Source organism: Mustela lutreola, chromosome 5 (genome assembly GCF_030435805.1).
Source record: "Mustela lutreola isolate mMusLut2 chromosome 5, mMusLut2.pri, whole genome shotgun sequence".
Lineage (NCBI taxonomy): Eukaryota > Metazoa > Chordata > Mammalia > Carnivora > Mustelidae > Mustela > Mustela lutreola.
In genome coordinates this window covers 70,400,805-70,413,935 of record NC_081294.1, presented here as the reverse complement: position 1 = coordinate 70,413,935, position 13,131 = coordinate 70,400,805, and the positions used below count along the sequence as shown (strand labels likewise).

Here is a 13,131-nt window from a genome sequence, read left to right as displayed (position 1 = left end):
TTCCTAGAAACAGAAACTTACCAAGACTGAATCATGAAATAACAGAAAATCTGAAGAGACATAAAAAACAAGGAAATGGAATCAGTAATAAAAAGATCTCCAGCAAATAAAAGGGACCAGATAACTTCACTGGTGAATTCTACCAAATGTTTAAAGAAGAATTAATACCAGTCCTTCTTAAACTTTTCTAAAAAATTGAAGAGGAAGGAACACTTCCAAACTCATTTTAGGAAGCTGGAATTACTGTGATATCAAATCCAGGCAAGAACACTGAAAGAAAAGAAACTTACAGGCCAATATCCCTGATGAACATAGATTTAAAAATCCTCAAGAAAATACTAGCGAACCATATTTAAGAGCACAATGAGAAGATCATATACCATGATCAAGTAGGATTTATCCTTGAGATGCAAGGATAATTCAACATAAGAAAAGCAATTAATGTGATAACCCACATTAACAGAATGAAGGATAAAAATTATATGATCATCTCAAAAGATGTAGAAAAGCACTGGACAAAATTCAACATCCTCTCATGATAAAAACATACAACAAATTAGGTGTAGAAGGAATATACCTCAACATAATAAAGGCTATATATAACAAGCCCACAGCTAATGTCATACTCAATGGTGAAAAGTTAAAAGTTATTTTTCTATATCAGGAATAAGAAAAGATGTTCACTCTTGCTATGTCTTTCCAACATAGTACTGCAAGTTTAGCCAGAGCAATTAGGTAACAAAAAGAACAAAAAATCATCCATATAAGAAAGGAGGAAATGAAATTATCCTTTGTAAATGGCATGATTTTATATATTGAAAACCCTAAAGGCTCCACTGAAAAACTGTTAGGAGGTAAATAAAATCAGTAAAGTTACAGAATACAAAATCAATATACAAAGATCTGTTGTGTTTCTATACACTAGCATCAAACTCTTTGTAAGTGAAATTAAAAAGCAATTCTCTGAGATAAGAGAAAAAATATATGAATATATATAAGAAAAAATATATATATAAGAGAAAAAAATATATAAAATGTATATTGGTTTCTGCCCCCATTTCCTGGCACAGAGCTCCTAAACACTTGTAATTTCCTAAGTGATGAAGAAAACCAGGAGCATCTCTTGTTTTAATATTTTGGTTTTTTACTTCATCCCTCACAGAGGGCTCCTAAAACCTTTGTAATTCCTAGTTGATAAGAATACTAGAGGATCTTTTTGGAGTGCCTGGGTGGTGCACTTGGTTTAGCACCCACTCTTGGTTTTGGCTCAGGTCTTGATCTCAGGGTTGTGAAATTGAGTCCCACATCAGGCTCCATGCTCAGTGTAGAGTCTTCTTAGGACTCTCTACCCCTCTCCCTACTCTCTTTCTCTCTCTCTAATACATAAATAAATCTTAAAAAAAAAAAAAAAGAATACTAAAGTATGTTTTGTTCATGACAACTCTGAGTGGCCTCTTACATGGCTCCTGGAAGGGGGTTGGTCATCAGAAAGACCAAGCCATAATTAGAAGCTTAAAATTTTCAATCCAGTTACCCCCTTCTCCAAAGAGGATAAAGGGCTTAAATGAAGTTAGTAACTGATTATGCCTATGTGAGAAGGCCTCCATAAAAATTCAAATGGTAGGGGATTTGGAGATCTTGTAGGTCAGTGAACACAGCCACACCAGGAAGGTGACAGAGCAGAACTCCATGGTGGTAGATGTTTCTACACTTGGGACCCTCCTAGACCTTGCTCTGTGTTCGTATGTATCCTTTATCATAACCTTTAATAAATTAGTAAATGTAAGTAAGTGTTTCCCTGAGTTATATGAGCTGCTCTAGCAAACTAATTGAACCTGATCATGGGGTGATAGAGGCTTTCAGTTTGTAGGCAAATAGTACAGAAGTTGAGGATAACCCGGGCACCTAGTACTTGTGATTGGCATCTGAAGTAGGGTAGGAGCAGTCTTGTGGGACTGAGCCCTAAACCCATGGGATCTGACCCATCTCCAGGGAGACAGTATTAGGATTGAGTTGAATTGTAGGACACCTAGCTGGTGTTGCAGAGAATTTCCTGTTATGGTAAAAACCCCAAACACATTTAGTGACTAGAGGTATCAGAAGTATAAGTACTTAAGGACACTCATAAGAGAAAGATTCACTGGGAGAGAAGAACTGTGGTTTTCCTTCAAAAGTTCCATTCATAATCTCATCAAAAACAATAAAATACTTAGAGATAAATTTAACCAAGGAGATAAAGGACCTGTACACTACCAACTCTAAGACATTGATGAAAGTAATTGAAGAACACACAAATAAATGGAAAGATATCCTATGTTTTTAGACATGAAGAATTTATATTATGAAATTGTCCATCCTAATCAAAGCAATCTACAGAGCCAGTGTAATCCCATTTAAAGTTCCAATCATGTTTTTCTCAGAAATAGAAAAACTCTACTTAAATTTGTTTGGAACCACATAAGACCCCAAATAACCAAAGCAATCTTGAGAAAGACCAAGCTGGAGACATCACATTCTTGATTTTAATATATATTACAAAGCTATAGAAATGGAAACATTATGGCTCTGGCATAAAAAGAAGCACTTATACCAGTAGAACAGAATAGAGATACCAGAAATAAAACCACATTTCTACAGCCAATTGATTTTTGACAAGGGTGCCAAGACCACAAATTGGAGAAAGTATAGTCTTGTCAATAAATGGTAATGGGAAAGGTGGACATTTACATGCAAAAGAAAGAGATGGGAACTCCTATCTTATACCTCTCACAAAAAGTTAAGTCAAAATGGATTAAGGACTTAAATATAAGACCTGAAATCTTAAAACTCCTAGAAGAAAACATAGGGCAAAACCTCCTTGACAGTGATCCTGGCAATGATTTCTTTATAAGACACCAAAAGAACATTTGAAAAAATACTAAAGTAAAAGGTAGTGAGACTACATTAAACTAAAGAGCTTTTACACTGCAAAGGAGTTAATCAGTAAATTGAAAATGCAAGCCACAGAATGGGAGAAAATATTTGCAAATCATGTATCTTATAAGGGGTTAATATTCAAAATATTTAAAAACCTTGTACAACTCAATGCAAAAAACCCAAAAAATCCAATTTTAGAACAGGCAAAATACCTGAATAGATGTTCTCCCAAAGAAGACATAGATGCTGCCAAAAGGTACATGAAGAAGTGCTGAATATCACTAATAATCAGAGAAATGCAAATGCAAACCACAAATGACACCTGATAGGATGGCTATTATCAGAAACACAAGAGATAACAAATGTTGGCAAAGATGTGCAGAAAAGGGAATCCTTAAATACTGTTAGTGGAACTGTAAATGAATACAAGTATTATGGAGAACCATATGGTGGTTCTTCAAAAAAATAAAAAGAACTACGATGTGATCCTGCCATTCTACTTCTGGATATATATATCCAAAGGAGAAAGAAAATGAAATGGGTATCACAAGGGAGAGATATCTGCATTCTCCTGTTCACTGCAGCATTATTCACAGTAACCAAGATATGAAAAGAGCCTAAAAGTCCTTCAATGGATGAATGGATAAAGAAAATATGGTATAGATATAGATATAGATATAGATAATGGAATATTAAGTCATAAAAAGAAGAAAATCTTGCAATTACAATCACATACATGAAACTGAAAGGCATTATGTTAAATGAAATAAACCAGAGGAAGATAAATACTGCATAGTATCACTTATATGTGGAATCCTAAAAAATAAAAAACAAACAAAGCCAATTTCATAGAAACAGAGAATAGAAAATATAATGGTAGTTGCCGGGGTCTAGGCCTCTGGGGAAATGGGGAGATGTAGGTCAAAAGGTACAAACTTTCATTTATAAGTTCTGAGAATCTAATGTACAGCATGGTGATAATTATAATACAATATTATTTAGTTGAAAGTTACTGAGAGTAGATCTTAAGCTTTCTCACCACACACACACACACAATTTATATGTTAGGTGGTGGATATGTTAATGATCTTGATCATTTGGCAATGTTTATGTGTATCAAATCATTAAAATCACTTAAAATATTTACAACTATATTTGTCAGTTTTTCCTCATTAAAGGTTGGGGTAGGGGGGGAAGTGGGGAAGTAATGATTATGTATGGAACTTGACTCTAAGGGGAAATTAAGAAAAACACAGTAACAAGGAGAGGCAGGTCAGAGGAAACATGTTTTGTTGTGTTTCCTAAATCATTTTTGAGGGCTCATGGGAATGAAGGAAATGAGGAAGAGGGGTTAGCTGAATGTAACCCAGTGGGCAACTGGAGCCTCTATGACCTAGTGATCTAGTTGAAGTTGGCCTGAATTTCACTTCTTTAGCCTAAAACAATAAAACATCTTCCCTATACTTTCTGTTTACTTTTCCACGCTTCTTCACTTCCTCGAAGTTGCATTTCCCTTTCTGGCTTACATGCAAACTGTCTCAATTTCATACTCTATCAATTCACATACACAGATACACACACACGTGTATACAAATCAAGGATCTTATAATTTAAATGTGTCACATCTTGATTAAATGCCATTTCTTATGCTCTTGTATGATCTGTTCCTTCTCAAAACTGTGCTCCTAATAGGTGGTTCCTGACTATAGTTTTATCATCCTTGGGATGCTGGTGTATAAGAACTTTCCTATGGTTCTCAAATCAAGATATACAAATGGCCAATAAACACATGAAAAGATGCTCTTATGATTGATTAGTCAGAGAAATGCAAATCAAAACCACAAACAGAGATTACTTAATACCCCTTATGATGACTATAATTGATAAGATAGCCAATGAAAAATTGTAATAATAATAACTGGATGAAATGGACAAATTCCTAGAAACATGTAAACTACCAAAACTGAAACCACAAGAAATAGAAAACCTGAACAGACCTATAACCAGCAAAGAAATTGATTCAGTAATCAAAAATCTCCTAACAAAAGTCCAGGGCTGGATGGATTCCCAGGGGATTTCTGACAGACATTTAAAGGAGAGTTAATACCTATTCTCCTCAAACTGTTCCCAAAAAATAGAAATGGAAGGAAAACTTCCAAATTCATTCTATGAAGTTAACATTACCTTGATTCCAAAACCAGACAAAGACCCCACTGAAACGGAGAATTATAGCCCAATATCCCTGATGAACATGGATGCAAAATTCTCAAAAAAGTACTAGCAAATTGAATTCAACAGTACATTAAAAGCATTATTGACCATGATCAAATGGGATTTATTCCTGGGCTGTAAGGGTGGTTCAACATTTCACAGATCAGTCAGCATGATACAACATGTTAAGAAAAGAAGGGGGGGCACCTGGGTGGCTCAGTTGGTTAAGCAACAGCCTTCGACTCAGGTCATGATCCTGGAGTCCTGGGATCAAGTCCCGCATCCATCTCCGTGCTCATCAGGGAGTTTGCCCCTCCCTCTGACCCTCTCCCCTCTCATGCTCTCTCTCTCAAGTAAATAAATAAAATCTTTTAAAAAAAAGAAAAGAAAAATCTTTTTAAAAAAAGAAAAGAAAAGAAGGATAAGAACCAAATGATTCTCTGTGTAGATGCAGAAAAATCTTTTGACAAAATACAGTATTCTTTCTTGATAAAAACCCTCAACAAAATAGGGATAGATGGAACATACCTCAGCATCATAAAGACCACATACAAAAGACCCACAGCTAATATCATCCTAAATGGGGACAAACAGAGCCTTTCCCTTAGGTTCAGGAGCAAGACAAGGATGTCCACTCTCACAATTTCTATTTAATATAGGATTAGAAGTCTTAGCCTAGCAATCAGACAAGAAAAAGAAGTAGAAGGTATCTAAATTGGCAAGGAAGAAGTCAAGCATTCACTATTTGCAGATGACATGAAAATCTATGTAAGAAAACAAAAAACCCCACCAAAAAAGTTGCTAATACTAATACATGAATTTACAGGCACCTGGGTGGCCCAATGGGGTAAGCCTCTGCCTTCAGCTCAGGTCATTATCCCAGGGTTCTGGGATTGAGCCCTGCATCTCGCTCTCTCTCAGCAGGGGGCCTGCTTCCCCTTCCACCTCTGTCTGCCTCTCTGCCTACTTGTGATCTCTCTCCTTCTCTCTCTCTGTGTCAAATAAATAAAATCTTAAAAAAAAAAAAAAGAAAAGAAAACTGTAGAACACTTATGAAAGAAATTGAAGAAGACACAGAGAAATGGAAAAGTATTCCATGCTCATGGATTGGAATAAGAAACATTATTAAAATGTGTATATTACCCAAAGCAATCAACACATTTAATGCAATCCCTATAAAAATACCACCAGCATTTTTCACAGAGCTAGAACAAACAATCCTAAGATTTGTATGGAACTACAAAAGACCTTGAATAGTCAAAGCAATTGTGAAAAAGAAAAACAAAACTGGGGGCATCATGATTTCGTATTTTAAGCTATATTATAAAGCTGTAGTCATCAAGACTACTAGTATGGTACTGGCACAAAAACAGATACATTGGTCACTGGAACAGAATAGAGAACCCAGAAATGGACCCACAACTCTATGATCAACTAATTTTCAACAAAGCGGCAAAGAATAAAAGACAGTCTCTTCAACAAATGTTGTTGGGGAAGCTGGACAGTGACATGCAGAGGAATGAAATTGGACCACTTTTTTACACCAACACAAAAATAAATTCAAAATGGATGAAAGACTTAAATTGAGACAGAAAACCACCAATATCCTAGAGGAGAACACAGGCAGAAACCTCTTTTACTTCGGCTGTATCAACTTCTTACTAGATACGTCACTGGAGGCAGGGGAAACAAAAGCAAAAATGAACTATTGAGACTTCATCAAGATCAAAAGCTTCTGCACAGCACAGGTAATAATCTATAATACTAAAAGTCAGTTTCCAGAATGGGAAAAGATATTTGCAAATGACATATCTTATAAAGGGTATCTAAAATCTATAAAGAACGTATCAAACTCAACACCCAAAAACCAAATAATCAAGTTAAGAAATGGCAGAAGACACGAATAGACACTTTTCCAAAGAAGACATCCTGATGGCTTACAGATACATGAAGAGATATTCAACATCACGCATCATCAGGGAAATACAAATCAAAACCATGATGAGATATTAACTCACACCTGTCAGAATGACTAAAATTAACAACACAAGAAACAACAGGTGTTGGCGAGGATGCAGAGAAAGGAGAATCCTTGTGCACTGTTAGTGGGAATGCAAACTGTGCAGCCGCTCTGGAGAACAGTTTGGAGGTTCCTCAAAAAGTTAAAAATAGCACTACCATATGATCCAGCAATTGCACTGCTAGGCATTTATCCAAAGGATACAAAAATACAGATTTAAGGGGTACATGCACCCCGATATTTATAGCAGTGTTATGAACAATAGTCAAATTATGGAAAGAGCCCAAATGGCTGTCGACTGATGAGTGGATACAGAAAATATCAACACACACACACACACACACACACACACACACACACACACAGGAATATTCATCAACCATCAAAAAGGATGAAATCTTGCCATTTGCAACTGCATGGATGGAACTAGAATGTATTATGCTCAGTGAAATAAGTCAGTCAGAGGAAGAGAAATACTATATGATCTCACTCATATGTGGAATTTAAGTAAGAAATAAGATGAATATATGGGAAGGAGAAAAAGAAAAAAAAGGAGAGAGGGAAACAAGCTAGCAGTGACTCTTAACAATAGAGAACAAGGCGAGGGTTGTTGGATGGGTGAACTCAGTGAGTAATGGGTATTAAAGAGGGCATTTCTTATGATGAGCACTGGTTTGTTGGTTTGTTTGTTTTTCTAAAATTTTATTTATTTATTTGACAGAGAGCATAGTAGGCAGAGAGGCAAGCAGAGAGAGAGGAGGAGGAAGCAGGCTCCCCACTGAGCAGAGAGCCTGATGTGGGGCTCCATCCCAGGACCCTGGGATCATGACCTGAGCCGAAGGCAGAGGCTTCAACTCATGAGCCATCCATGCGCACCTAGCACCGGTTTTATGAAGTGATAAATCACTGAATTCTACTCCAGAAATCAATATTGCGCTCTATGTTAACTAAAATTTAAATCTAAAAAATAAATAAAAATTAAAAATCAATATACTGAAAACCATTGAATTTTACTCTTAAAATGGGTGAGTTTTATGGTATGTGAATTATATCTCAATAAAGCTGTTTCAGAAAACCTCAACAAATTCCATGTACTATTAAGTGGAAGAGGGAAGTCTTTGAAAAGATGAGGAAAGACAGGATCCAGAATACAAGTGGAGGAACTGGCCTTTGAAAGAGGAAAAATATTTAAAAAAAAAAAAAAAAAAAAGAGGAGGGATATTACCATTGTGCTATATTTGTAAAAGTAGTGGTGAAGTGGTAGCAGCATGGGCTTTGTGCTTAGAAGGATCTCACATTTCATTTAATTCTCTGCTGTTACCCTGACATTTTTAATAGTTTTCTTAAACAAGAGGCCCCACATTTTTAGTTTGTACCAGGTCCCCCAAATTGAGTCCCGAGGGGTTACGTATTTTGATTTCTTCTATTGTTTTTGGGCAATGTTGTTGGGTAATGTTGGGTAATGTCAGCTGAGAATGGAAAGGATTATTTCACTCTCATCTCAGAATCCAGATAAATGTGGAAACATTTCCAGCCTGTGGTTTTTCCTTTTGAGTTTGTGGTGACTTTGATATGTCCAGCGCTTAGTTGTAGTGGAGGTACAGAAGATGTTGATGTCAGGAGTCATCTAGGGTTGGGGGTTTGTCAGACCTCTGTGATAGAAGAAGAAAGGGTTAATGACAATGATGGAAGGTGATAGATGAGGAAGGAATGACAGGAGACGGATAATGTATGAAGATAAGTGGTAGGATCAGTAAGTTGGAGATTTCATTGAGGGAGGAGTTTATATCACGAAGATAATTGAACGTGGGTTGGAAGGATATAAGAAACTATTCAAATTGGCAATTCTGTAATTTCTGTTGATGGTAAGAGCTGTGTTTTATTTATGTAGTGACTAAAATGCCATGAGGGGAAAAGGTTATTGAGAATGCAGAGGTCAAGCAACTGGGAGGCCAGTTGGTTAGATGGATTATCAATTTGTGTAATGAAATTGCTGAGAATAATGACAGGAGTCAGAGAAAAAGCTGTATGTAAGGCATATATGAGGGAAATGGGTCAGTAGATGCCGGTAAATACCTTGCTCTTTGCTGCGTACCCTTGTTCTTTTCTTTGCTTAGAATGAACCTCATAGCTCCTTGGCTTCCTTCCTTCCTTTCCCTTCCCTCCCTCTACCTTCACTTTATCCTCTCAGCCACAACTCAAAATACTGTCATTCTTTCCAGACTCAACTCAAATTGTACCTCCTCAGTTATGTTGAATATATGTAAACTGGGAAGACTATTATAAATACATCTCAGAAGCACTGGACTAGTTACATAGGACAAGCAGTTACTCAGCAGTCTGCAGTTTTAGTCAGGGATTAATTGGTAAAGCAACACACTTTTTTGTAGTTGCAGCTTCCTGATGTCTTAATACTTTTGGTTTTTTAAATGAAGATTATTACATAATAAATACATTATAAATATATTTGATGTTTTCTCTAAAATTTAGTTTTAACCATTGGCAGATGGACAGATCTCATTACATATATTTTTACTGAACACTGCTTGGGAGATGTTACCTTAAATGTGGTAGGGAAATTTTTTGAGTTGTATGTATTTTAAGCTGTTTTGTCTTTTAATAGATTTTATTTTTTAATACATAGAAAAGTTTACTTTTTTCTAATGAAAGAATCTTTAACTAGAAAACTTTTTCAAGTTGAGAGAATAACAATAGAATTATCTATCTATATATAAATTTATATGTATATACGATTGATATATATACCCTATTTTAATCATAATAATTACAACATGTTTCTATCACAATAAAATATCTGAGAAGTGCAAATGTTTTTATAGTACTATGAAGTGTATTTCATGAATATGAATTTGTTTCAGCCAGAAAAAGATCCTGAACCTAGAAATACATATTTTCAAACAAAGTTAAGGTCTCATCATATAAAAATCAAGGGTGGGAATGCAAGCAGGTGCAGCCACTCTGGAAAACAGCATTGAGGTTCCTCAAAATGTTGAAAATAGAACTGCCCTATGACCCAGCAATTGCACTATTGGGTATTTACCCTAAAGATACAAATGTAGTGATCCAAAGGGGCACGTGCACCCGAATGTTTATAGCAGCAATGTCCACAATAGCCAAACTATGAAAGAACCTAGATGTCCATCAACAGATGAATGGATCAAGAAGATGTGGTATATATACACAATGGAATACTATGCAGCCATCAAAAGAAATGAAATCTTGCCATTTGCAACAACATGGATGGAACTAGAGCGTATCATGCTTAGCGAAATAAGTCAAGCAGAGAAAGACAACTATCATATGATCTCCCTGATATGAGGAAGTGGTGATACAACATGGAGGCTTAAGTGGGTAGAAGAAGAATAAATGAAACAAGATGGGATTGGGAGGGAGAGAAACCATAAGTGACTCTTAATCTCACAAAACAAACTGAGGGTTGCCGGGGGGAGGGGGTTTGGGAGAAGGGGGTGGGATTATGGACATTGGGGAGGGTATGTGATTTGGTGAGTGCTGTGAAGTGTGTAAACCTGGTGATTCACAGACCTGTACCCCTGGGGATAAAAATATATGTTTATAAAAAATAAAAAATTTAAAAAAAAAAATCAAGGTTCCTTCAAATAGATCAATTACCAAAGTTCCATTGTCTCAGCCCCTGGAACCTGAATTGGTAAGCTCTGACCTTCTATTAAATAATTCTTGAAAAGCCTATACCAAGGAAATGTACTTATTGGAAAGATTTAGATATGCCTAACTTCTTAACAAATCTACGGAAAAAATGCAGAGAGCTTTATGTTTACAACTATACGCAGATTAAAAAAATAGATTGTCAGTTAACAATTGTGTGTCTTGGGACCACTGGGAAGCAGATATTCAAGGAGAATTGAGTTCAAATGGTGTACTGAAAGGGGTAATACCTGAGGAAGGAGCAGGGAGAAAGCAGCATTGGGCAGGAATAGTCTCAGCCCTCAATATACATCTGCCAAAGCTCTCCCATTTCAAGGTCTGGAGCAAAGATTATCCATTACAGGATTCTTACGTTGCTTCGTATGCTCAAACCTTGGCTGAGGGTTGCCTGAGAAGATGATGGGCTCAACCTCAAAGCTGAAGCAGATTCTAGAGAAGTTGCAATGGGCCAGGGGTTGGCTGTCACCTAACTGCACTCCTTGCAGTGGAACAGCAGTTTCTTTGTTCAAGGAGATCTGCCCAGAACACCTCCATGGCAGCCACAATGAGAAATAACAACTGTCACTGATTATCTCCTACTCTACAGGCTCTCTTTACATGTATTCTTTGTAACTGTTGTACAGCAATCCTTAGGAGTAGAATAATCCCTGTTGTTCAGATGAAGAGAAGATAAAATAGCTAATGAATTAGAGAACTGACATATTCAGTGTGCCAGGAAAATATACCCATAAAATTTTTTTGATAGAAAATTTCCTAGTAAATGATCCCATATTACATCTTGAACAAACAACTAGTTTAAGAAATGTTAAGCCAGAAAGGAAAGGAAGAATGAAAAAAAAATGAGGAAAGAAAGAAGAAAGAAACCTAACATAAACTTTCCTGTGTTGTTCAATTTCCAACTATGGGTTTGTGTTCCAAAGTTGGCAGCATATAATAAACACCAGTTCAAAGAGATTTATCAGAGGGACTGATTGTTTCATGGAATCCAAAAGTTGAAAAGATAGCTGATTGCTAGAAATAAAGTTATCTATCTTCTCTCTTTTTGAATAACTGTGTCACTCTGTTTTGCTGCTCTCCTCCTCTGACTTTTTCCCTGGTTTTTGCATCTTTGACTCCAGCTCTTTATTCTTTCTGTCTCTGTTTTGATCTCTCTCCATCTGCCCTTCTCTCTCTCTGACTCTGTTTCTCTGTCATTTTTCTTTCTGTTCATAGTCTGTTGGTCTCCATCTTCTCCATCTTTCTTCTCCCTCCCTCTCTCTTCTTAGTGTTCCTCTCTTTTGTCTCTCATCCTCCCTCTCCTCCTTTCTTTTTCCCTCGCCCACTTCATCTCTCCTCCTTTTCCCTCTCCCATCCCTCCCTTTCTCTCTTTAACTTTTAGAACTCTCATCCTGTCTTTCTCTTGCTCTCTCACTCTTTCTTGATTTGTCCACCTGTCCACCATCTGTCTGCCTCTTTGCATATTCAGGAATTAGAAAATGAGTCTTTATAATTTTTCTAACTTTGATATTAAATAAATGGAAATGTGTATATATATTTAAATGTGTGTATTTTAAACAAATTATCCTTATTACATATATGTTTAACAGCTTCACAATTGTAATCCTTTTCCATGAAAAGTACAAAATATACTAGCAATTAAACAAATGCTAAAGGTAAAATAATTTTCTTAGCAGTAAAAAAGATAATTAAACACCATTTCCCAGTTCAAAACTTTAATTAGCTTTTCTTCCTAAATTAAGAATACCCCAAGTATTCTTGTAGTATTCTTGTGCCATGCAGAACTCTCAGGAGTTCCTTGACCTGGCTTAAGCCAGAAAATTCTTTAGTTACTTGTCTAGTGGTTTAAATTTAATTGGCACATTAACGTTTTATTAGTATGACACTTTATGATCTAGTCTACTAATTTGATATTGTTTTTACTGTATTAAATTAGTTTATTTATTTATACTATTCAATCTCCTATTTCACAAAACACTGATAGAGAACAAATTCTAGTATTCCTGATAAGAAAAGCAGAGGCCTCTTAACAAGTACACCATCTTCGCAAACTGCTGATTTAGTGGTAAGTATTAGCATTTGTCACTTTTAGTATCTATGTTTTGGTTCCCCCTCCTCCCTATTATTCTGTTTCTGTCACACCAGGGAAATATTCTACTTAGGGAATAATGTCTATTTTTCTGTTGTATATAGACTTGCTTTCGCTGGATGTATTCTATATACTGCTCTACATAAAAGAAAAATTAGAGGGGCACCTGGGTGGCTCAGTGGATTAAAGCCTC

The 13,131-nt window shown here is 36.1% G+C and overlaps 1 protein-coding gene across 1 annotated transcript in view; it reads left to right on the top strand.

The window, feature by feature from the left end:
- Positions 1–13,131, top strand: part of MEIKIN (meiotic kinetochore factor) — a 94,929-nt gene that overhangs the window by 52,620 nt on the left and 29,178 nt on the right. The window contains exon 10 of the mRNA XM_059174502.1: positions 12,834–12,914. Coding sequence (XP_059030485.1) covers positions 12,834–12,914 — 81 coding nt within the window. The remainder of the gene's footprint in view (positions 1–12,833; positions 12,915–13,131) is intronic.